The sequence below is a fragment of the Arachis stenosperma genome, chromosome 6 (genome assembly GCF_014773155.1).
Source record: "Arachis stenosperma cultivar V10309 chromosome 6, arast.V10309.gnm1.PFL2, whole genome shotgun sequence".
Classification (NCBI taxonomy): Eukaryota; Viridiplantae; Streptophyta; class Magnoliopsida; order Fabales; family Fabaceae; genus Arachis; species Arachis stenosperma.
The window spans coordinates 143,391,372-143,418,103 of record NC_080382.1 but is presented as its reverse complement, the minus strand read 5'-3'; the positions used below and the strand labels follow the sequence as shown (position 1 = coordinate 143,418,103).

The window sequence follows — 26,732 nt, the reverse complement described above, 5'->3', positions numbered from 1 at the left end:
TTAAAAGAAAAATTCATTGAATTAACTTAATTCAACTTATACTTTTCTTTATTAAATTAACTTCAAAATGGACCAATTTATGTTAGCACAACAATTAAAAAATTTTACCAAAAAATGACAAGATTTAACAAAGATTGACAATTTTTAATAAGGTTTAACAAAAATTAACAAAATTTTCCAATTTTAACAAACTCAGTATAATGATTAACAACAGAAAAAAAACTCGAGACATTACCTTCGGCAAGGACAGTGACCAGAGACTTTAGGGAGAGCGACAGATGACAGAAAACTGGCGATAAACATTGGCGAGCTGGCGACGATACGACAGTGGACAACGGGCAAGAGCTGTGGAGCAGGATTGGGAGATGCTCACGTTGGCAAACTAGGGGAGAGTCATTGAGCACGACGAACCAAGAGGATTAGCGAACAACCACGGTGAAACAGGAGGGCGACGTGACGAGTAGCTAAGGTGAGACGAACGGTTGTGCGATGAGGCTAGAGTTATTTTAGATAAGCCAGCTGGGTCTTGATTTTGTTCAATTGACCATGAACCAGTCGATTCATCGGTTTCAAAATGGCTCTTTTACTGGTCGGTCCAGTCCGATTTTTAGAATTATGTGTAAAATCCTAAACTGCTTTGAACCAATGAAATATTTTGTCGAAAAATGTTATATGTACAAGTTCTTTTTGTGTTCTAAGTCTAATCAACTTGAACAATAAAATTTAGGCGAATGATGAATAAAAGTGATGAAAACAATTTTTGTTAATGTTAGAACAGCTTAATTAAACTTAGTTTACAAAATTTGTACATGCAACATTATTTTATTTCCGTCAATCAATATATGATCTATTTTTGCCCAAAAAGCTAATTTTAACGAAACAGTTATTTGGAAAAATATTTTATATGTTAAATAGTATGATAAATTCTTAAAGAGTTCAAGAAAGAGCGTCTAGTAACCAACGATTTTAATGTGAACAAATATGTGATCTTAAAATTGTATTTGTTTTTTATTCGAAAATTCATTTCTAAATTTTATATCCCTAACAATATTATTACAAATATTTTGTCCGAAATATAAAAAGCAGACTTTATTATTACAATTATTTTAAAAATTTGTTTATATTAATTGTTTTAATTCATAATATATATTTTTAAAAACCTTGTTAAATATATATCAAAATCAACTACCACTAAAATTAAATTAAACTACATATATATTATTTATAGTGACTAAATGATTTTAATACTCAAATAACATTCTTGATTTAAGAATATATGTTATTGATATTTTCAGAATACTCCTGATATTTTATTATCACCGAGGGTGAATTTTACCCACCAAAAAATAGATCCGAAAAAACTAACTACATATTGAGTTCCTTTCTTCATACTCTATTTAGAATTTGAGAACATATTTAATAATATTTTTAGCATTTTAGATAATTACCCATAGAACATACTAAATAGGGGATAACACAAAGGCACAAACTTATCAAGAAGGAAATTATATAGTACGCAAACAGGTTCAGCTCAAAAATAGGATCCAATGTTCGTAAGCACATTTTAAGAACAACCATGAACTAAAGAAACTAACAAAAAAATCATCCAACAAAACTGTAACAAGATGAAAATTGCTGCCGAGGTATTACGCTACTTAATATATTAAGCAAAATCACAATTTCACTGAATATAAAAGATCCTTCAAAACACACGGTAGGATTTTCCCATGGTACTCTTCAGATACAAGCACCTAACCTGAAATCAGTAATGGCTAAAGTTAGATGATTAGCTAGATCAAACCCGAACCAAATATTCCAGGAACACAAGGAGAGAAGAAAATAATTTCACATGCAGCAACTTCAAAGGACAATAATAGTAGAATAATAAAAATATAAAAATTGAAAAGCACTCATTGTACTTTTGTAGCATATTGTTAAATATATATTTAACAAAGATGCAAATTGAGTCAACATTTAACTAACGTTCCATTATGAAATGTTACCCTTAAGTACAGAAACTTTGTAAGAAAAATGTGTTGACTCTCATTTTCCATTTACTCATTTTCTGACCCATCACTTCATTTTGATCAGGCACACTATCTTATGGTAATGAAGTAACGAGGTAACAAGTCTCAGAATGAATATAAGGAAAATCAGCCATCCAAATATTACCCGCAAGGAAACATGACAACCCAAATAACAAACGACTCAATGCATGTGCATAACAAAATGCAGAATTTTTTCCTTAAAAGTTGAGTGCTGAATTACAATAAACCCATCATACATGATAGCAACAAGACTAGTTGTAAATTTCAAAGGGGTGAAAAAAACGCCAACATAAAAGGTAATAGAACAATGACAATATACTATGTTGAGCATGATGATACTCACATTCTGCCAGTTCTTTTTCAACAAGGACACAAGGAAGTTAACGCTCAGTTGTACGTTTTGGAAGATTTGCTTTTCCTCCATGCTTACATTGCCTACAGCTACTCCCATGCAGAGCACCTTCTTAAGCTGAAATTTCACCATAGCCTTGGTCTCATTGACTTTAGACTCGAGGGATTCTTGGTGGGTAACAAGTGTGGGGAACTTTCCTGCAAAGTCATGGGAATTAACAAGAATTAGTGAAGATAATGACTGAGATTCAAAGGGCACACAACATAGCAATTCCTTAAAACAGACTATAAAACTACATATTGTGCAAAAAGATTTTATCTTCTAAGGAGAGGGGAGGGGAGGTGGGGTGGATGAATAAACCAGATAATCATTTAGTTTTAACAGTTAACACATATATGTAACAAATTAATGCCAAGAGAATAAATAAAAGAAGGCTAAAATGCCACACGTAAAATGGTCTAGAGTCAAATTCCTAATCATTCTCAAAAGGACATATGTTCTAAATCAAAAGTACATGCCTGCCTTGTTGAGACCAGGACCCAAGAGACGAGGAATCTGCTTAATGACTGCTTCAGAAGCCAAGAAAGCATGATATTTCTTGGCAAGTTTCTTCACCAATTTCTTATTTTTGTTAAGCTTCTTCAATGCTTCAACATCCATCCAATCCAATCCTATTTTCTCTGCCTGCAAATTATAAGTTCAATCAACATAACGAACATGGAAACAATTACACACAAGCAACACCCCAAAACACAACCAAAATATGGCTTCCATCAAATCATAAAATGTCATTGCTCCCTTTAATTGCAATCATGTAACAAAGCATTGTGTCATTTCAAGATACTACTTTCATACAACAAAATGGATAGCACAGCATTTGCAAAGTCATTCAAGTCAAGCAACTCATTTACACACTTCAAATCCCAGATTGTTAAAAACGTTAATCTTAAGCCAATAACCTCAAATTAGTTACATCATTTTCGCAAAATATATATAATTTCTATGAATCAACAGATTCTTTCATAGTTCAATACACATCAAGGGTCATGTATGACAATAATCAATTTACAAAGATGAAAGTAGCTACCATTTTTTTAGAATTAAGAAGTGTTGATTACAGCAACAGAAAATGAATTGGAAGATAAGCTTACCTCTTCAACATGCTGAGCATCACCAAGCATGCAGATTTTCATCTTGGGCCTTGGGATGTGTGGCAACTTTACAGAACCGCTGAAACGCTTATCCTTTTGTGGGTCATAGTTTTTGAGTCCAATTTGGAGCTCAATGGTCTCCACAAACTTCCTATTCTTCTCTTTGGAATCAGCCACTATCCCAGTGATTGCTTCTCTCAGTGCATCACTCTGAAGCTTACTACTCAGTTCACAAACAAACGCATAGAATCAATACTCAAATAATCAATTAATTTAACAAACACAAATACCAAAAAGTTAGTCAAACATTTCATCATTCCATCTCGAAATACACATGTAAAGGTGGAAGCTGAATTTACCTCATGGTTGAAGCTAGGGTTTTGTGGGATCAAGAGCTAAAACTGCGAAAGGAAATGGAAAAAAGAACAGTTAGTATTACAAAGAATAAGTAATCCAAATTAAAATCCAGATCTAAAAACGAATATTTCTGAAGCAGGTGAATTCTCTGGTGCTGAAGGAAGTTAATTTCCGAGTGTGCCGAAATCAATGTAGAGTTATGTAAAATTATTCTTTTGTCCTTATTTTAATTTCGTTCCTAAAAGCTTCGCCATACTCCTTCCAACGGCACCAGAGAACTCACCATTGTAGCATTTGTGTGGAGAAAGAAAGAAAGAACAAACCTGGCAGAGGCGGAATTGCAGAGGAAGACTAAGGTTTCTGGATATATATGGACTTTTTTGGGTTTTGTTTGGGCCGGTTACACTTTTTTTTTTTGGGTCGGCGCCCGTTAAGACACGCTTTGTTTTTCGCCTTTTTTATTTTTCGTCAACTTTTAAGCTCTACTTGGTAAAAAAAATCAAAACAAAACAAAAACCTATTTGATATTTTTTTCAAATATTAAAAAACTAGTTAAATTACCAAAAATTTTGTATAAAAAAAAAGAATTACCAAAAAAACAAAGTTATATCTAATTCCAAAAAAAAAATTAAATCAATTATTTACATAGAGAAAGCAATATATATACTGATTGTCTAACACCGAAAAATTTAGATCTGGATTTTCATTTGAGATGTTCTTCGTTAAGTAGTCCGTCTTTTAGTTAATAATGAACAAGGAGTATCCTTGCCTTACTTAATTTGTGTATTTAAGCTTCTCTTTGTATATTGTGTGTATATATTATATATTATTTTTGAGATTTTTATATTATATGTGTCTCTACTTAATACTTAAATCTGTAAAAAAAAGTATGCATTGAGATGCAGTCTTTATAAATTTGAAGTAATTTTTTCGTAATCATCCATTTGTTTTAATAAATTTTTATAAAGTAAGAAAGTGAAAAGAAGAGAAAAAAAAAATAAATGATAGATAGAGTTAGTAGAAAAAGAAATTAATTTACACCATAAATACATTATATAAATCAATTTACATATAAGGCTTATAGTTTGGGCTTTTGGAATTTGTGGTTTATTATTTATGATTTAAGTTTAGGATTATGGTTAAGGTTTGAGAGATGTGATTTAAGATTTAGAGTTAAAAATCTATGGTTTATTGTTTAGGTTTTACAATTAGGTTGTGAAAAGATTTAAATTATACAGTTTAGAATTTAGAATTTAATGTTACAATTAGGATTTATGGTTTAATATTTAGAATTTAGAATTTGAAAATTAGGATTAAGAGTTTAGAGCTAGGATTTAGAATTTAGAATAGGTTTAATTATTTTGTTGATTCTTATAGTTTTACTAAATTTGTAATTAAGTTTCTATATTTTTTTTTTCAATTGGATCTCTTTGTTACTTTTAATTTATAATTAGATCATTTTTTTAATCAAAATATTAAAATTAATAGAATATTTTCTCTAAAAAATATATAAATAAAAATTTAATTAGGTTTTTAATTGTGTGTACCTTTAATTTATAGAAAAATATTTTGTTAACTCTAATATTTTTTACATTAGTAAAGGTTTAATTATAAAATTAAAAGTGATATAGGAACCTAATTGAAAGAAAAAAAATAAAAACTTAATTATAAATTTGATGAGACTATAAAAACCAACAAAATAATTAAACATTTAAAATTTAAGATTTATGATTTAGTGTTAGCATTAACTTAGAAATTTTGAATTGGGATTTGGATTTGTAATTTAATATTTAAAATTTAAAGTTAAAAGATTTACGTGACCAAAAAAAGATGTAAATAATTTATATACTAAATGATTTGATATTTAAAAAATTTATTCTTAGGAATTATAATTTCTAGAATATTATATCTTAAAAGATTATATCCGATTATTATTAAAAAAAGAAAATTATTTATCTAAAATTTTAAGGTGCTGGAAACTATATTTAATATGAGAAATATTAGAAGACCATTAGAATTTAGTATTTTTTGTCATTAATTAAATTGTTTTAGTTTAATAATTTAACAATATACTTTAACCCATACTTTTAAATATTAATAGCTGAATGATGGTTAAAAATATAAATTTTAATAGTTCTTTAATATTCCTCGTTTAATATTTCCAAAAGTAGAATCTTAATTTCTAAAATACCTCCAATATCAATAAACGCAAGAATGATTTGCTATGAAACATAGACACTTCGTTGAATTGCCGTATCCACGCGTCGGACACATTTCGAACACAACATAGATTATTTGACAAGAAATTTAATAATTAAAGAATACAAATCATATAATAATAATTTTATATACTATTTTTTATTCTCTTGACATGCAAATACTAAATATCCATCTTTTGGAATGAGAATAAAAATTTTCAATTTTGACAATGAATTTTTCATGAGAACAATTTATTCCTAAAAAATATATTTTAAAATCTCAAAACATAGGAATAATATACTTCTATTAAAATTCCTTAAAAACATTACAAAAAAATAAAATTAGTTCAACAAAACTGCCAAACAAACCACCTATTACTAACAAACGTATCCACTTATTTGGCTCACAATCATGAGTATCCATTAACTAAGTGCTTTATGAGACCTGACTGTCTCTCAAGATCAATTTTACCACTTCTAAAATACAAAACTCAAGAGTCAAGACAATCAATTAAGGAGAATAAGCGTCAACTAGTCCAACATATCATGATCGGTATTAACCACTCACTTTTAACTACATGTTAAAAACTAGATGGAAAAAGTTCTTAACATTTAAAGATACATAGCAACATTTCTAAAACACCTAAGAACTATTCATGTCAATCTCAACTCTAAGTGGAGAACATTCCAAAGGGCAGAAGCAAATCAATGTGGAGAAATGTATAACAAGTTGAGTAGATGATATACAAGACACTAAGATAGCGAAGTCCTAATAAGTTACAACATCCTCTAATCTTGACAATCAACAGACTTAGGCACTGAGCTTAAAGTTTGGGCTCTTAATTTCTCAATCTGAGTCTTAAATTCACTATGGAAGGAAATGAGTGATTTCTGACGACAAGCAAAAGCTGAAGTAAACTGCTTAAGATCCCCTTGTAGATTATTCCTTCTCTGTACTTCAGTATTTAAATCTTTCAAAGCATTTTCCTTTTGGCTTGAAACCATTGCAAGTTTCTGGGATGATTCAGAGAACATCTGGAGCAAAGAGTCTCTTTCATCCTTCAAGAGTAGAAACTCCTTTTCCAGGCTTTCATATCTTTCATTTAAAACCTCCTTTGAATAAGCAGTTTCTCCTCCCAAATCAGAGCCCTTTATCAAAAAAAGTTTGATTTAGGATAATAATGAACAGCATACTATGCTTTTGCCTCAAATTTAACTCTAATAATGCAGTTTAGTCTATCACTAATGATGTTCTTCCGTGCTATTTCATGTTATAATAAGCTAAATAGGAATATAACTCTATCAAGGGATTTCCCATGTTTATTCCTACACAATAGAACTTTCTCAGAGCTCTCCCTCAATAAGTTCATTTTAGATGATTGAAGTTATGACAACCTACCACAATATGCAAAACAAGTAGAATCATGAAAGCAATTGAAGCCATATGAACAGGAAATGCCATTTAAAATTCCTTTAATAGATGGTTTTAAGGTGGGGAAAAATAATTCTATACATAAATCAGCCACAACATAAATGTACTATTTGCTACAAGAAGGAGACCATGAGAGACATCTGATTAACTATGATCTTTTATTTCTTACAAATCGGAACTGTACAGTGTACATCCTCAAGGAAGAAGAAGGGGGGTTTCTGTTTTGTATTGGGGATGAATACATGGAAAGAAACATGTCTATAATTTCTTAGTTATTTGCTCAACTTCTGGCATAATATAATAAATGCCAGTCCAAGGTTCAGCTAGAGTGTGATATTAAATGGCAACAAAATTCGGAAAAAAGACACGAGATAACCAAAAATTAAGACACAGAATAAAACCATGACTGACGATTGATATCTGGATATTTGTGACCAGACAACTACCTTGTGTTCACAGGTGCACGAAGGGCTCCTCTCCTGCTCTTCTGTTGTTGAGCTTTCTGATGACTCCAATGATGTAATGATATTGTTCACCTTTTCTTGAAACATTCTTTGTTGTTCATGCATTGGAGCATAATTCCCATGGCACAACCTTTCACCATCCATCGTCACTTCAAAGGAAGCTTCCAAATTTGAAAATAGTTGTGCACTAATTTCACTCATGGTTGAAAGCATATTTGCAGTTGATAATTTGCCACTAGATGCACATTGCTGTTTAGAACACAGGAGAAAGTTAACTTCCAGCTTCTTAAACTGGTTAAAACAACAGAGGTTGAAAGAAACCGATTTTGTGCAAAGACTGAACCTGCATCACTGACAAAACTTGCTCATAGCTGTTTTTGAAGTTCTTCACAGATTCAGATAACCTCAGAGGCAATTCTTGAAGTAGTTGTGTTTCTTGTCGATATACCAGCGTCTCACCCATTAGTTGCTTGCTCAATGGTACTTCGTCAGAATGCTTTCTCTGGATCCATATGCATCAACATAGCCAAGCACCATAAACAAAACAATTTATAAATTATAAGAACGAGGTCAAAAGGAAAAAGATTGTAGATAACATCAAAGACATCAGAGTAATATAGAACTGAATCCTTCCGCATTCTTAGATGGAGCTAGTCTAAGTTACTACACAGATGGAGAAACTGAGGAGAAACCATATTGACATTCAAGAAGATCACCTGATATGCATGAATCCCATTATCATAATCATATTTGAATTTTAGCAGTTTACTATTGGACAAGATAAACCTTTGTATCAGGTAAAACAATTTATTTTTAAAAGATCTTTATAATCACAAGTCCATACATTCGAATTCCATTTTCATAAAGATATGAGACTACTGACCTTGAGTTCATTGATCTTTTCATTAGCAATTTCCAGTTGTCTCCTCAAATCTTGAACCTCACGATCATACTTTTCATTCTGACTTGTACAAACCTGAAAAACATAAGCCAAATGAATAACAAACAACAAAAAACATAGATTAATAAGAAGTGCATTAACATTTAAACTAGAATATGATTTTCACAAATTATAACTTTCATAACTTAAAAGGAGGCTACTCTATAATATAGTTACATAACTTTCATGAAAATAGTTACATAAACAAGAATAACTCAACAACAATGGAAATTATAAAAAATGGAGGACAAACTATGCTATGCCACCTTTGCCTTTTCTATTGATCTTTTGGGTTAGATGTGACTGAAATGGGAATTAAGATCCAAAAAATTAAAATTCAACACATATAAGTAGATCCCCTTAAGGGGAATAAATAACAAATATAAACTTACAGGAGTTGTATCAGTTGATGGGAATGATTGAACTTTTCGAGTGGGAGTAGTTTGAAGTGAATCAAGGTCTGCAACATAACCATTGTTCATTTTCAGCCACAGGTCTTCATCAGCCACATTGCTGAAAGCATCTGGAAGAGGGCTGTAATCAGATAATGTACAATGCTTTGATCGCTTGGCGACAAAAGCACTGGGATTTGTCTTTAAACATGGAGATTTGAAGATATCTCCTTGAGAAGCACTATTGATATCGTTGCATTCTTCAAATTTGTGCCTCAGAAATCCCTGTCCATATTTGTACATGCACGATCATTAGCAGAACATAATGAAAGTACCAGAAAGACAAGAATGGGAAGAGAATCAAGTAATGAAGAAGCAATAGAAAGATAACCGAATTGTTCCAGAAGAACAAAGATAGTCGTGCAGATCCAATGTTACATTATTTTAAACAGAGCAGATAAATAACTGTCTTTGCACATGCTTATTCAACTAGTCGCATCACTTTTTTCCTTCTTGAGGTGTACCTGACTTCCATTCGTGTTACAGTCCGAGAAGGACCTAGTACTGGAATTTTCCATTTTCAACTGTTGTTGATCCCTAATCCATTGATTCCGTGACTTCCTCTCCTCTTCAAGTTCCATTTCAAGCTTCCCACGCTCCATCTCATACTAAATGGGAGAACATGAACAGATAATTAATATAAAAAGAAAGTTCATTTAATGCTTCAGCACCAGTCTAATGCGAGTTAACACTGCAAACAATCACAAAAGGTAAAACCTGCCTTGAGCAAATCGTTCCTGAGTTTAAGAATCTCTTGCTCGAGCACTTCTGCATGGGATCCCTAAATAGAAAATTTTATTAATATGATTCTATGACTTGAAAGAAAATATTGTAATCAGAAGACAATTACCTGAAGTTTCTTACGTAGCTCCTCTATTTCTAGCTGTTGTCGCTTTAACAAGGCTGCATCTGTCAGGATCTGAAATAATGCCCACCGTCAAGAAATCAAGTTTGGCCAAGAAAAGTGCAGAAATCAAATAATACAGCCAAGAACAGACAACAGAGGCAAAAACATTTTTTCAAGGAAGATACTGAAGATTCAATAATGTTGCTATTTCCTGACCAAGTAATCTAGACAGATTAACGGGCCCGAGTAAACAATGTAAAATATTATCCTATTTCAAAAGTCGACTATCCTCTAATATCTAGTAACACATATATTAATTTAACCAATCACGGTGGCAGAACAGGGCAACTCTTACTAGTATGTACTAGCGGCATAATGCTTTCCTATTGTTTTATCGTTCTATGTCATACCTTTTTTTTATTCCGTATTAGTAATACAATAGAAGTTTTTATGATGGTATTTATTTTAGGAAGAAAATTGGACATCATTCTCTTGTACATGAATTTGATGTGCATGAATTTCACAGACCTCATTCACTTGAACACAGTTGGTGATACGTTTGGCTCTACTAGCAAACTGAAGAGTCCCTCTTGTTTCTTCAATATGAATCTATACAGAATGGAAAAAATATTGCAATTAACATAATATACTAATGACCGAAATTCAAAAGGAGTATAATAAAATCCAAAACCTCTTCTGGTGCTAAGGTACAAATAATGGAAGTTTTGGCGTTGCCACCAAGAGCAGGTTGTAGTATCCGAGTTAATTTACTATCACGATACGGGATATGGCCCCTGCAGCAAATGAATGAGAAAAAATAACCCAAAATAACATTATTATCTTCTCAAGCTATTGAAACAGACCAACAGCATAGAAGAAAAAGGGGAAAAAATATACCGTTGCTTTGAACCGTCACTTAATTTGTTGATAACATTTCCCAAAACCATTAAGCTCTTGTTAATATATTTTCCTTCTTTCAAACGTACTCCATCAGCTCCAGTCTTAGCAATCCTTTCCGAGCCAGCTAAGTCGACTAAGTTCTGTTTCCACAAACTGAACTATAAGCATGGAACTTCTTTGCAACGGAATTTTGAAAAGGACGTTGAAAAAATAAAATTGTATTTGTATTACTAACCAAGACTGATACTCGAACAATGTCGTTAACTGATAAATCATCATAAGAGTTGAACTCCTTCCCTTTGCTTTCAATCACCTACATAGATTTGATAGGGAAAACATTATTATGTGATTCTAGATTGTTTTTATAAAGGTATTTTGTGGAAATGTAAGAAGAACATATAGGTTTATGGTATACCATTCTAAATATTGTATGCGATCTGCTACTCCTAGCGTTCATATTTGTTTCACCAAAGTGCCTGTTAACTGAGAAAATACAAAAGACCAAATTTTAACTTCAATTAAATATACTTCTACCATGCATATTCAAACATCAAACTTCAAAGAAAATCACCAAAAAAAATCTAGAACTAAAATTACAAACCTTCCCCTGAATTAATTAAATTTAATACTTGTTCGGCATTGTTTACAATCTCCTCCCGGAGCCCTGCAACAAATACTCCACGCTGGAAAAAAAAATTAAAAAAATATATATTCAGCTATTCTCATGCATGCATAAAAGTACACTAGACCACGATAAGCTCTCAAATCAAAGCTAACAAACCTCCAAACTCTCATGAATTTGCAATTTCTGATTTTCAACAACTAGAAGGTCATTAATTTCTTCATTATAGATCTCCATGTAGGACACTCGAATCAGAAACTCACGATCAGACATCTGAAAATAAATTGGTCAAACCAAACCAAACATCAAAATAATAACATGAACAACTACAAACACAAACTCTAAACAAGACTTTTAGCAGAACCTACCGTCTCAATTTTTGCAAATATATCTTTGACAGCCCGAGGAATTATTCCTGGGTTGTTTTCCGACCCATTCATGGTGAATGTCTTGCCACTGCTGGTCTGCCCATAAGCAAATGCAGTTCCTAACCATATTCATCTCAATAATTAACCACATCTAAAATAAAAACTGCAAGCACTGATATCCAAATCCAAATGGCATGGCACGTTAGAATAGAAATAATTGTTGTTAGATAACATCTACTGGTTGCCAAATTCACACAATCAATTTTGGCTTAAACTCACCATTACACTCAAATGATATAGTAATTAGCAATCAAGAGTAACGCGACTCAGTAAAGTAACTTTGAATACTGAACAATTTTTAGTTGTTAGTTAGTACACCAACTGAGCTAAGCTAGGCCTAAGCATTACTGATTAGTGTACTTTGATTGAAGTCTTAATTTCAAGTTTGCAACTACAGCAAGGTAGAAAGCTTCAAATTATTTAAATATAAACTAATTCGAATATAGTAACTAAATTATGCAGTAAAAGGAACAAAAATTCCAACTATATAAGTTAGAAACATGCCATTGAAGCCATCGAGCGCAGCATGAATTATATCCTTGGTGAGCAGCTCGTAGACGCTAGCATTGGTGCTAGTTTCGTCGAACACGTGATCTGCAAGTAGCGTAGAAACGTGGAAAAAAGGTAGCGAAAATCAAATCGAAATTGCGAAAAGCTCGAAGTAGCGTGAGCAAGTAGAGGAAGAAGAAAGAAGAATTAAAATATACCGAAAGCATAAGAAGTGTTAGAGAGCGGTGTGCCATGAATCCTGTGAAGCGAAACACGATTCTCTTCGACCTTCCAGAAGCTTCCATTAGAGGAGTCTTCGGAAACTGGAGGTCGAAGTCGAACGGCGACGCAGATCTTCTCCATTTTTGCTTCTTCTTCTTCGATCTGAATTGTGTTTTATCTCCTTTTTTTTCTTTTTCTCCTCTCTCGCTTAAGGGCGCGTAGCTGCAACGTTTTAATTAGATTTGAAAAAAAATAAATTGACGGAAATGCCCTTTCTTTACTTATATTTCGACTGGACGAAAATACCCTTCAGTGGCTTTAGGTGTTGGGCTTTGAAGTTTGAAGTCATATGCTTCTTTTTTTACTTACAGGTGACGGAACAACTGATGGGCTCTTATAGCCTAAATGGACATTTACAAGGTTGATGCCTGCCCATTCCTGTCCAAAACAAATATTGAACTAATGTTGTATATGTTCACTTGGGCCCCTTCAAAAACAAAATAAAATACCAATAAAAAAGACAACAAACAAACCAACTTGAGTTGGTCGAGTGGTCAGCTCCACTCGTCCGCTCTTGTGCATACAACAACCTAAAACTCCTAAATTGAACTCAAATAATTATTTATGTGCTTCTTTTGAGCTAACTTTTTTGTTTTTTGAGTTTTGTTAGATTGATTTTGTAAATATTAAAACTACTATCCAGGTCTTATAACAAGTGTGTTTTTAGGGTTGCTATATATCTATAGCAGAAGATTTGGTACAAGAATATGAGGCAGGATATTTCAGTACTTAGGTACTCGTTTAGACAGTATTTTTTCTGCAAACATGCTTGGTCTTTATAGTTGATTCATGGTGCATTGTTTTATTGCTAACTTTCTTTTCTCTTGTTTGTGTTTCCTTTATCAATGAAAATCGTCTTGTTACTGTAAAATGAAAAAAAAAAAAATATATATATATATATATATATATATATATATATATATATATCTCAAATTTTATTTAATTATTTAAGACTTTAATAAGTTTTTATCCTATATAATATCTATTTTTGGTTTATTTTGCCTCCTATAATATTTTTCTTAGTTTCGATCCAATTAATAAATTTAAAAGGTCTTTATTAAAATTATTATTGTTAGTTCGATTTGTATATAAGTGTGCTCACATGGTAGATTAGATGTTGATGTGATAAGTTGAATACTAATGTAGTAAGATATACAATATCACCAAACCTATCATATTAGTATTTAATAGAATAAACTAATAATTAGAACTAAAATAGTAGTCTTAATTTAAATTTTACTTGATCAAATCTAAAAGAAAATAGTATAGAAACCAAAACCAAAAAACAAAAACTTTTTAGCAATCAAAACTTATTTAATTCTTAACATTTTATTTAATATATATTAAAAATTTGGATATTTAAGTTTTTTTTTAAAAGAAAAAAAATGTTGCTGACTCGGCGAGTGTTGCAAAACACGTTTATCATTGCATCTTTTTTATTATTGGTCTAAAGTGTCACGGCCCTAGACACACATCGACACTACAATTCTGGTATTGAAACTTACTCAACCTCTTAAATTAAGACTAAGTCAACCTAATCTTTAATATTTAGCAAGAAAGCTAAGAATATAAAAGAAATGAAGTTTTTGTGGAAAGAATACTTCATTACTCAAGTATTTATTACAAATGACTCACTCACACAAACTCTAATTTTCACCCCTATTTATAGCCATCCACCTCCTCAATTGATAGTTAGGATCAAATCTAATCAACGATCCAAATTGAATATCTAAAACATTCACTACAAATATCTATCCTACCACATTTATCTAAATACTTCTAGATTATTTCATACTACTCTTCATATTTTTATATACATACACACTCTTCTAGAATACTTTATGACCATCCTAGAGCATTTATCTAAATCTTTTAGGGTATTCCGTGGCATTCTAGAGCATTCTAGGATGTTTTGGAACCATCTAGAGCATTCTCAAACACTTTAGAAAAATATACAAATACCGTTAAATATAACTTCTAAAATTTACCATGACATTCTCCCCCACCTATTTTACAGATATCCTCGTCGCGTTCTGTTCATTGATAGCACTCTAAGTGTTCTTGAAATTGTCATAGATCTTCACGAGCTTTCCAGCTAGCTTTAGTTATCGGGAGTCCTTTCCATTTGATCAAGTATTGGATACTTAATTGGTGGTACTCCTCTACGTCTCACAATGTGATTAGCTAAGATCTCTTCGATTTCCTTATCAAAGAATCTAATCACTACGGCGAAGCATGATTTGAGTTACCTCTACTTGGTTCCGCTCGATCTCCAGTATATGGTTTAAGCATACTCACATGGAAGATGAGATGGATCTTTGTAGAATGAGGGAGCTATACTTTGTAAGTAACCTCCCCAACACGTCTAATAATCTCAAATGGCCATTCATATTTGCGAATCAAGCCCTTATGAACCTTGAGAAAGACTTTGAATTTGTGTGGATGAAGTTTAATCATTACCTTATTTCCCACTTGATAGCTTGCATGTCTCCTCTTTTTATCTGCCCATTTTTTCATCCTCTTTGCAGCTTTGTCGAGGTAAGAACAAGTGACATCTGCTTTTTCTTCCCAATACTTAATCATATGATAAACTCTAGGGTAAGTTAAAAAAAGAGAGTGTGGTATAAGTGGTTGTTATCCAGTCACAATCTCGAACGGACTTTTCCCTGTGGATTTGCTCCTTTGCAGATTGTATGAGAATTGAGCAATGTCTAAAAGTTTTATCCAATCTTTCTTATTAACGCTTACGAAATGTCTCAAGTAACACTCGAGTAAGACATTCACTCTCTCAGTCTACCCATCGGTTTGAGAATGAAAGTTTGTTGAGAAGTGAAGTTCCGATCCAAGAAGTTTGAATATCTCTGTCCATAGTCATCCTGTGAAGCGTGGATCTCGATCACTGATGATACTCTTAGGTAATTCCCAATACTTCACCACATTCTTGAAGAATACTCATGTTACTTCCTCTACAGTGCAATAAGTAGGAGTAGGTATAAAAGTAGTATATTTCGAAGATCGATCCATTACCACGAGGATATATCCAAATCCATCGAACTTCGGTAAGGCAGAGATAAAATCCAAAGACACTTTTTCACGGTCGCTCTGGAGGCGACAGAGATTCTAAGAATCCATTTGGTGTCTTATTTTCAGTCTTATCTTGTTGGCACATAAGACAAGCCTTCACATAACTCTCAACTTCATCTCTCATTTGAGACCAATAATAGGAAGATTCAATGAGTGCCAAGGTCCTTCGCTGACCTTGATGACCAACTCAATTGGTGTCGTGGCATTCTCTCACCAACTTTTTTCTTAGATTTTTTCACTAAGGAATGTATAGTTTTCTCCCTTTAGTGTAGAGAAGGTCGTCTTCTAACCAAAATATTTTGGTCTTACTTTCTCTAGTCAACTCCACTAACTTTTTGACTAATGGATCATGATGTAACCTTCTTCTTGATGATGCATATAATATCTCTTTCAACCATGGGAATGGCTGCCAATTCAGTATCCAACATTTAGTAGATCCTTTAACTACTTTTTCAACTCCTCAACTTCTGGCAGCACCATCTTATAAGGTGCTAAGGCAGGCTGCTTCGCTCCTAACTTCAATTTAGTATTGTGATCTACCTTCCTGTAGGTGGTAGTTGCTTTGGCAACTCAGGAAGCATCACATCCTTATTTTCTTCAGGGACTTGCTTGATTTCGAAAGGAACGTCTTCTCTTTCAGATGTTTACTTCTCTTGTAATAGAGCAAAATATGTAATCTCTCCCTTCTTGAACCCTTTCTTGAGTTGCACATTAGAGAGCATTAGTGGTCCTCCAACTTTAGAGACTGTAGGGATCATGCATGAAGACCCTTTCTCCATGACGCATATTATGTCGTAGTATGTTATCAGTATTATATTTGCCTTTCTTTGCAAGTCGAGCCCGATGACTATCTTGAAATCATCTACGGCTGCTACTGAGAAATTCTCAAGGCGCTTCCAAGAATCAAGAGTCATTTCAATCCCTTTTGCTACTCCCTTAAGAGGTTCACCTTTAGTATTCACGGATTTGAACCAGTCATTCTTTTCAGCAATCTTTAACTTAAGCCTCTTTACTTCATCAGGTATGATAAAGTTGCATGTAGTACCAGTATCGATCATAGCTATGACGGGTCTTTTATTAATAAAAACTTTGACATACATCAAGCCTTTTGTTTTCTACTGTGCTTGCCTCTTTACCATTTACAGCATTTACGAGTTAGATAAATTTAACACACTCAATTACTTGCGATTGAGCTTCTCGTTGTCAAAATTCCTTACACACAAAACATCCTCTTTATAATTTAAGTATTAATCTAATTTTTTATTCTTTCCATAATTTTATATATTTTTTATTTTATTTTTAATTTTTTATTATTATTTATTTATTATCTTTTGTTCTATTATATGTAGTTATATTGCATATAAACTTCTAAAATGATTAATCAATTTATTAATTTAGTATCGCAACATAAAAATTAGAATATTTTTTTTAAAATATTACCAAATTCTAAAATTTGTCGGAATACGAGGTTTATTTTTTCCCTGTGATCATGGAAGTTAGTCTCTCTTTAGTGTGTTTTTTTCTTGTTATACAGAAAACATAAAAAATAAATATTTAAAAAATGACTTAATCAATATATATATATAAAAAATAGTGACTAATGTAATTTTTTTATTATTCGAATAATTAATGTATATTTTTATTTTTTTATTTATTTGAATTAATATAATTTTTAATAATAATATATATTATTTTTATTTTCTTAACATAAATTTTTTGAGTTTATCAAAAATTATTATTATTATTATTATTATTATTATTATTATTATTATTAATGTATTTGCTAATTTGAAACAAACTATGTGACTCGGTGTTTATTATTATTATTAGTAGTAGTAGTAGTAGCAGCAGTAATAGTAGTAGTAAGCGAGGGCTAGCTGAGATGTGTGGAATTGTGGATCATATATATTAAATATATGAGATTAGCACTTCAAACTTGTAATTAATTAATTTTGTTGTGTGTATAATATATTAATATGAACTAGTTATTTGACTTATTTCAAACTAGCTAGTTCATGATACTATAATATTTCTTTCCTCTCCCTCTTTTCTTAACCACACATACTAGAAGTCTAGAACAATGTTATTTTAATGATATTAAGTATCCATTATCCAACCATACATATTTAGCAGCTGTTCGAAATATATAGGTAGACAAACTTTTAAATGAATAGTTAGTGAAAAATATTGTGCTTATCCGTTCCATAGAAAATTAAAAGGGGCGGTTCGTTATTCGCGACAAATAAAATAATGCACAATGAAAAAATTTAGGGGGTCAGCAATTTTATTGTATTTTGGTCAGTATGTAATCAGCAAAGAAAGGTAAGCTATTAAATAAAATCTCACACTAATTTCACACCATCAAATCATCATTAATAGCTAGTTGATGACTACCAATTATAAATATTGTTGGCCCCTAGCATTGCTCCAGCACAATAATTAGAGGATTCATATCAGATATTGTCGTTGTGAATTGTGATTATCCTTTCCAATAATAATAATAAAGCCATCTAAGAAATCATTGTCAATGTGTCTAATCTGTGTGTTATGAAGTCAAAAGACAACACCTCCTTCTCCATAAAACTTTCCAGTAACATAAACTTTTATTCTGGTAACTTCTTAGAACTTGCTTGTGAAGAAATAAGGAACAGAAATTCTGGTCAACAAGAACCAAAAAGGCACCAATTGGAGGACACCACTTAATTACATTATTTTAAAAATACTTAATTATTTTGTGATTACAGGTTTAATTATTTTAATAGTTGTTTAATTTTTAGAGTTTATATATATGTATTTTTTTTTCAAGTTGTTTAATTTATAGTATGTACTTGTAGGCGCAATAACACTGTTAATTAATTTTAAATAAAAAAAAATTAAATATCCGAATTGATCATATTAACCGATATGTATGGGTAAATAATTGAATGATCATGATTTAAATCTATTTTATATTGTCAATAATGTATACAAAAGTAAATTATTTAATTGTGGCTCCTTTTTCTTATTTTTTGGAGAACGATTCTTTTTGGATTTCATGGGGGCTACAAATCTGAAATTCAAATACATTCCTTGCATTTGGATTAAAAACAACCAGTCATGATGAAAATGATACTATTTGCCACCTTTTTCTAAGGGACAGTACATGACTTCTGCGCCTTTTATTTATCTAGTCAATGATTGACATTAGGGAACACAAGATTATAATCCAATTCTTTTAAACGCACGCTTAGCTTATCGAAATAATTTTGAGAAGATTTTTAAGTGTACCGTTATATTGTGTTTCAGTAATTTTTAATCGTTGATTTTATTTATAAAAATATATATAATATATATAATTAAGATTAACGGTTAAAAATTACTGAAACATCAGTGTACTAATATATTTAAAAAATTTTCATAATTTTATAATGTTATTATTATATTTTATTTTGTGGCTATTTTTAAAAGAACTTAATCAGAAAATTAATGTTTTAGTTAAGATTAGCTTTTTAAAAAATAAAATTAAAATAATAATTTTACAGTAATAAAAAATTGGCTCACCAAATAATAATTTGAAATTTTATCTAGATGCCAGATTGGCAGAAACTAATATGCTTGTAACTAAAAGAAATGCCTAGTGTATCAGCAGGCAGAGTCATATGCTATTAGGTCCAATAATGTAGTGGGCAAATTTGGGACAACATCAATGTTTACCAATTTTATAAAATTTGTCCCAATTTCAAGACATGTCGGGCATACTGTGTGTGTGGGTGTGTTCGGTTAAAACCTCTAGAAGTGGGAAAAAACAATATTAGTATCTCCTAGAAGTGGTTAAAATTTGGATTCTTTGGTTTATTTTATGAGTATATTTTATTATATATATGTTGTTTATCATTGAAGGCATTGTGTTGTTTGTGCAAAATAAATAAGAATAGAAATGAATAACAACAGAATTACTTTTGAAAATAAGAAAACCTGCATTGCCACAAAAGAATTTCAAGAGTGAGTCTCACAATAGAGTCAATACAGACTCTTCAAGACATATCTAAGATAGCGTTTGTTTTGTAGTATTGAAATAGAGACTGAGAAACAGAAACACAGTATCATGTTTGTTGGCTCAGAGACTGATACTAAAATTTATGTCTCTGTCTCCAAAATTTCAGTATTTCAGTGTCTCCAAAATGTAGGGACACAGGGGACTGATATTTTTAGAAACAGAAACTAAAACTTTAATAACATTTTATATCTAAAATACTCTCATTTTAATTAATTAATTTCAATTTTATCTTTGTGCAAATTAAATTAGAGTTTTATTCTTGTTTCAATTTTTGTCTCTTATTTGGCACCAAACAGAATACTAAAATTTATTTCAGTTTCTGTCTCTTAGTCTCTGTCTCTCAGTCTCAGTCTTTCAGTATCTGTCTCTCCACCAAACGCTACCTAAATGATTTGTTATTATGCTACGTATGAGTCTTGAATAACCACATTCAAGAGTGAGTCTCACAATAGAGACCAAAATATCTAAGAATTTGTTTTGTAAAGTGTTGGAAGTTTTTAATTTACTAAACAACTAATTTTTGTGGTAATCATTTTTCTAAAATTTTTTTAGCTCGTTACATATCCATAAAAAATGAAGAGTATATGTGTTTAAGAGTTATAAAAATTGATAAAGATTGAATTAATTCTAAAGTTTTAAAATCCGACAAGAATCAAGCTACATCAGTAGATCATTAATGTCTTCGTGACGATAAAATAATTTGAATGATTAATATAAATAAAAAAAATTAAATTTGTAATAAGTCCATTAATTTAAGAACTAATTTAAACATGTAAAAAATTAAAAACTATTTAAATTTCTATTCCAATAAATTACTATATCCGAAGATAATTAAGGTATTAATACATAAATACTTACTTTTAATTTACATTAATTTAATTTTCCTCAGCATGTGAATTTAATTTGTCTAGAGAATCAACATCTTTAAAACAAGAATCCAATCTATATAAAAAAAGTATAGATAAATAATTTTTGATCGGCTAATTTTAAATGATTATAATTAAAATAATTATTAATTTTATATTTTTAAAAAATAAAATTTAAATAATTATTAATAACAATTAATTAGTATAAAATATAATTTAAACATATTTATTAATTTGTTATTGATTAAACTCTTGTTAATTATCTAGCGAGATCGTTCCATATAATAATATTTCATTGCATGACGTTGTGCAGATATATAACATATTTAATAAGGTAAAAATTTAGGTATAATTAACTTTACGTAAAGTTGATAACTAAGAATCGTTAAATGATTTGACAGATTTGATTAAATTATTATCTAACAGCTCTCATCTATCAATTTTACATAAAGTTAACTGGATCTGAATTTTTACGATTATTAAATGGCTTAAAATTTAAAGGTATGTTCCTATTATTTTTTAAATATCATCCCATGTGATTTTTTCCCCCTTTCACGTTTCTAATATCACCCCATGTTAGCAAAAGTAAAGTAATTTCCATTACGTAGAGTTATTCACATGTTCGTGGGTCCTGTATGACCTCGTTACTGTATGCGAAATTTTTAATTTGGCCACGTATTTTTCCTTTTCTTATTCTCCTCCTCCTATTATTATTTATTTATCTTTTTCTTTTGCCTGGCTATAATTTTTTTATTGCTTAATTACTTTAGATTTGTGCATATATGAAGTGAGAATATAATTAAATAATAGTTTCCTTTTAATTTTGTTGTGATACAATATCATCAACTAAGTAGTCTTAAATCATCCAAAAAATTAGTTTAAAACGTAAAAATTATTTCACATTTATAAAAATGATCACGCTTTTAATTTATTCTAGACAATGTGACACTTGATATTTTAGTTTCAATCATATCATCTATTATTATTATTTAGAATAACTAGTTTTAGTAGTAATAATATTTTACGACTACCAGCGACAAATATATATATATATATATATATATATATATATATATATATATATATATATATTACGACTAATAATTCTTTTTAATTAATTTAAATTTTTGTGATAACTATATATTTTTTATTATTATTATATATTATAATGTTAAATTATAGGATTTTATGACTATAAAATCTTTACCAGCAATTGCTATTTGTGTTGCTAAAATTTTTTAACAATAAAATATAAAACGATTAAAATTGAGTAAATCTTTATAGTGGTCTCCAAAAGATTGATGCTGTGCACTAAAATTCTTTTTCTAAAATTTCAATTGCACCAATTACGTTTTTTAGATTGAAAAAATTGCACGACAATAGTCCCTGACCCGTTTTCCGTTAACAACGCAAACGCGCTGATGTAGACCTTTGGTGACACGTGTCACCTCATGGTTTAGCCACGTATAACGGTATGATGATGTATCGGTCAACGACACGTGGCATGCTAATGTGGATGGGTATGCCACGTGTCTCAATGCTATTTTGACACATGTCAGATTATGCCACGTGTCGCAATACTATTTGTCCACGTATCATCCACTATGTCATCGTTACATGCGCACCAAATTGGTCCCTTACTTTACATCAAATAACTCATTTTAGCTCGAAATTGAATGTTATGCACCAAATTAATCATTTCATTAGTTTTTTCTCATTTTTTTATAAATTTAAAATTCTCATTATATATTTAAATGCACTAATTTTAATTTTATCTTTTCACAAGTTATTTAAATACAAGTGTTTTTATAAAATATTTTTAAAATATTAGTTTTAATTATACAATTTTTTTTACAATATTTTATTAAAAGAATTATGTGACATATTGATATTGATTTAATAAAGAGTGTAAGTTAAGAGTATAATAATATTCCTTAATACAATTTTTTTTAATATTTAACACTTTAATAAATCTTTTAGGAATACTTAATAAAGCATTTATTAACTAATATAAATTCATTATTCCCATCCATTTTAAGAATATCTGATTTCCCATATAATCAGGGACGGATCCAGAAATATTATCATGAGGGGGCCAATAACATATATAATATTAAAAAATTATACAAAACATTATATAATGTAAAATGTATTACAAAAATATACCGATAGATAATATATTTTAAAGTATAAAAAATATGTATGTACTTTTTTATTAACGAAGTGGTCGATTCTTTGTATCATAAAATTCATCAATAATAGAATCTGTGTCAAATTTTTCAACAGCTTTCTTTTCAATATAATTAAAAGACAAATAGCAAAAAAGTCATCTTTTATTTTGTTTCTGAGTTATTTTTCACAACATTTATAGCTGAAAAAGATCTCTCAGTTGTAGTAGTTGAAACAGAGAGAATTAATACCAAATGAATCAAGAATGACGCTCACAAGAAGAAAAAAAATTCACTTTATGGGATTTAAAAAATTTTATTTAATTAAAAAATATTAGTAATAATATATTTTCAAATTTTTTAATATTCTTACTTACTTTTTAAATATTAGAAATCATTAATATTTAGGTTAGACTAAACTTCTATTTATATTAGACTAAATACTAAATAAATTTTTTAAAAATTAAATTATAGTTAATAACTTATTACTATTAATCTTTTTTTTTAAAGTTGGGGCTGAGGCCTCCACTCGCCCCCATATGTCCGTCCCTGCATATAATTAACTTCTCACTAAATTAATAAGATAGATTTAGGACTTGTTTGGATGAGCTTCTAAGAAAATATCTTTTTTTGAATTATCTTTTTTTAAAAGATCTTATGAAAAAGTAAAAGTAATTTTATGTTTGGATATCTCATGCAAAAAGATCTTTTTATCTATCAATTATGTTTAGGTATAATAATATATTACACTATTAATCAATATAAGTACTTATTGTAACCATGACTTGAACAATATTAAAACAGATACAAATAAACACAAGAGGTAATAATAAAATTTTTGTTTTAGGTAACATATACTCTAATGATACAAGTTAACATTATTAATTAAAAATTAAAATTTATTATAAAATATGTGTAATAAAAAAATATAATTAAAATTAGTGTATAAAAAAATATTGAGAATTTTAAATTTATAAAAAATGAGAAAAAACTGATGAAGGAATTAATTTAGTGCACGACATTCAATTTCAGGGACTAAAATGAATCATTTGATGCAAAGTAAGGGACCAATTTGGTGCACATATAACAATGACATAGTGGATGACACGTGGACAAATAGCATTGCAACACATGACATAATCTGACACATGGCAAAATAGCATTGTGACACGTGGTATACCCATCCATATCAGTATGCCACATGTCGTTGACCAACACGTCATCATACTATTACACGTGACTAAACCATGAGATGACACGTGTCACCAAAAGTCTACGTCATCAAGGTACATCAGCGCATTGTTAACAGAAAATGGGTCAAAAATTACTATGATATAATTTTTTCAATCTCAAAAATATAATTGATACAATTAAAATCTTATGAACGATTTTAATACACAACGTCAATTTCGGAACTACTGTAAAAATTTACTCACTAAAATTTGATTGTCATCAGCAAATATGTTAACTGTTAATTTTATTGTCGCCCTATAAAGACAAAATAAATTATCACTAAAAGTAATTTTTTTTTTAAGGTGTTATCCATTTTTGTTAGTTATATAAAAGTCTATTATCTATATCAAAGTAAAATATGAATGATCCTTATTGAATCAAGCACCTTAATTAGCTCGTAAGGCATTTCTTGTACATAAAAATTAAAACCGCATCTTTTACTATCTTTTATGTAACAAAATAAATAAATAAAAAATCACAACTCTGTGATTAAAGAGAATATAATTTGAAGGAATCAATTCAATTCCCACAATAATAACTATTTTCACAAATATAAAAAAACAAATGAAACTAAAATTAAATAATTACTCTCATTATATATATATATATATATTTGTGTGTGTGTGTGTGTGTGTGTATAGACTAAAATGTGTCTCTATCTACAACTATGCCAACAGAAGTTGTTAGTTTATAGATGGGTAGCCTAAGCTATTTGACCATCACTACAAGGTGAGATATAATAAATAGTTAGAGAAATGTCACATTTCTAACACTTTTTTTTTATCCATATTACTTTTTAAGTTAATATTTTATTTTTATATTATTAAGATTTAAGATTTATATTTAAAATATAACCATTCATACATGTTGTCTTTTTTTATCAACTTAAATTAAAAAAAAAGTATCATAACATTTGTCCTAAAAATAAATTTAGAATTTATAAAATAAATAAATAAAAGACTTATGTAAAAAATTAAACAAACCTAAAAAAAATTTTGCTCAAAAAATATAATTATTTATGTTCTCCTTGTCAGCTAAAATTTAATATAAAATTAAATAGCTTTCTTGGTCAAATATTAGCTAAAAAATATAATAGATATCGCAAAAATAAAGCAAGTCTATCTTTACTTTTACAAATTTTTTTTCCTGTTTAATTTTTCGATAATCACTTTTATATATGTCTTTCCTTTATATCATTACTTGTGTCGAACATACTCTTATTTTTATTTTCTTTTGATATTGAGATGGTGGAGAAGCCATGCACATATGCACCAATGATGAATATATCCCTTTCAACAAAATTTCTTACACAATCGTAGTGGTCAATTCTATGGATTTAATGACTTATATCCCCTAAACCTAAGATACACAAAAAGAAAAAGAAGAAACACTACGGAAATTTCCATATATACTTGGACCATAGATAGCGTATTTACATGGGAAATGTGATTATGAGTGATGACTACATACATTGACATTATTTGACACCAACAACAATATAGTATGTTAGATTGGAGAATATTCCATACGGAGATTCCAATGGAATCAAACATCAAATAAGTAGGAGTATCATTAATTATTAGATTGTTCTTAATCAAATTAAAGCACCATGCATCATCACTTACCTAACCTTTCACAATTTGCAAAGAGACACAAAGTGACAACAGCATCAAAAAGCAGACACACACTTATACGTTTATAGTTCCAACAACGTGGGGCTTCTCTAAATCACCATATGCTAGCTTAGGTCCAAGTATTTCCTCCCATTTTTTTAATTATTTTATTCATTTTAAAATATCTATTAATTTATAAAAAATAATAATAATATACATTATTTAAAAATTAATGTACTTAGATACATAAATACATTGATTAATTAATTGTCTAGATACATTAGCCTTGAATGTATCATTATATTATTTATAATTGTTAGTTTTTTTTTAAGCAAGGAAAAAAAAAACCTAAAGTATTCTACTTTTAATCTTATGCACGAGAAATCTTTTTGCTCTGCATTATTTGTTAGTTTAAAGTTAGTTTTGTTTTTCTAATATTTTTAAAATTTAATTAAAAAATAATAAACATATAATAATGCTAATGCAAAAGACATTAATTAATCAGGAGTGGCAATAGAATAAGAGAATTTCTTTATATAGATATAGGTGTATATATATTTGGAAGATTTTACATGAAGTGAAGTTGGTCTCATTATTTCATAAAAATAGATAGCTAGGTCGTCTCATCTCATCTCATAGTGGGTCTCACTCAATGAGTGCATTTAAAAATAATTAAAAATACACTTTGTATATCTATATATACAAGAAATATCTCTAATCTAATTACTAGCTAGATAATGGCCACTACCTCATTCATACCTTTGTTTATT

The 26,732-nt window shown here is 29.8% G+C and overlaps 2 protein-coding genes across 2 annotated transcripts; both read right to left on the bottom strand.

The window, feature by feature from the left end:
• Positions 1-1,490: 1,490 nt before the first annotated feature.
• LOC130933131 (60S ribosomal protein L10a) lies at positions 1,491-4,158 on the bottom strand. The gene is made up of 5 exons (XM_057862662.1): positions 3,911-4,158; positions 3,552-3,771; positions 2,919-3,084; positions 2,392-2,597; positions 1,491-1,756 (listed from the first exon to the last, which is right to left on the bottom strand). Exons 1-5 carry the CDS (start codon positions 3,913-3,915, stop codon positions 1,703-1,705), a joined length of 651 nt encoding a protein of 216 aa, XP_057718645.1. The 5' UTR covers positions 3,916-4,158; the 3' UTR covers positions 1,491-1,702.
• Positions 4,159-6,628: 2,470 nt separating this feature from the next.
• On the bottom strand, positions 6,629-13,061 carry LOC130933255 (kinesin-like protein KIN-7N). The gene is made up of 18 exons (XM_057862816.1): positions 12,899-13,061; positions 12,696-12,785; positions 12,132-12,250; positions 11,923-12,036; positions 11,743-11,824; positions 11,557-11,624; positions 11,377-11,454; positions 11,139-11,281; positions 10,933-11,035; positions 10,770-10,850; positions 10,245-10,313; positions 10,116-10,175; positions 9,859-10,002; positions 9,335-9,619; positions 8,886-8,978; positions 8,346-8,504; positions 7,985-8,251; positions 6,629-7,255 (listed from the first exon to the last, which is right to left on the bottom strand). Exons 1-18 carry the CDS (start codon positions 13,041-13,043, stop codon positions 6,896-6,898), a joined length of 2,460 nt encoding a protein of 819 aa, XP_057718799.1. The 5' UTR covers positions 13,044-13,061; the 3' UTR covers positions 6,629-6,895.
• Between the last annotated feature and the right edge of the window lie 13,671 nt (positions 13,062-26,732).

Bases quoted from the DNA above. Each gene is read 5' to 3' on its own strand.
- LOC130933131 (XM_057862662.1), bottom strand. The intron at 3,085-3,551 runs GTAAGCTTATCT...TATAATTTGCAG, and splicing joins ATGCTCAGCATGTTGAAGAG to GCAGAGAAAATAGGATTGGA. The intron at 1,757-2,391 runs GTGAGTATCATC...TACTGATTTCAG, and splicing joins TGAAAAAGAACTGGCAGAAT to GTTAGGTGCTTGTATCTGAA.
- LOC130933255 (XM_057862816.1), bottom strand. From the start codon at position 13,043: ATGGAGAAGATCTGCGTCGCCGTTCGACTTCGACCTCCAGTTTCCGAA. The intron at 8,252-8,345 runs GTTCAGTCTTTG...TGTTCTAAACAG, and splicing joins AAGTTTTGTCAGTGATGCAG to CAATGTGCATCTAGTGGCAA. The intron at 7,256-7,984 runs GTAGTTGTCTGG...TTTTTGATAAAG, and splicing joins CGTGCACCTGTGAACACAAG to GGCTCTGATTTGGGAGGAGA.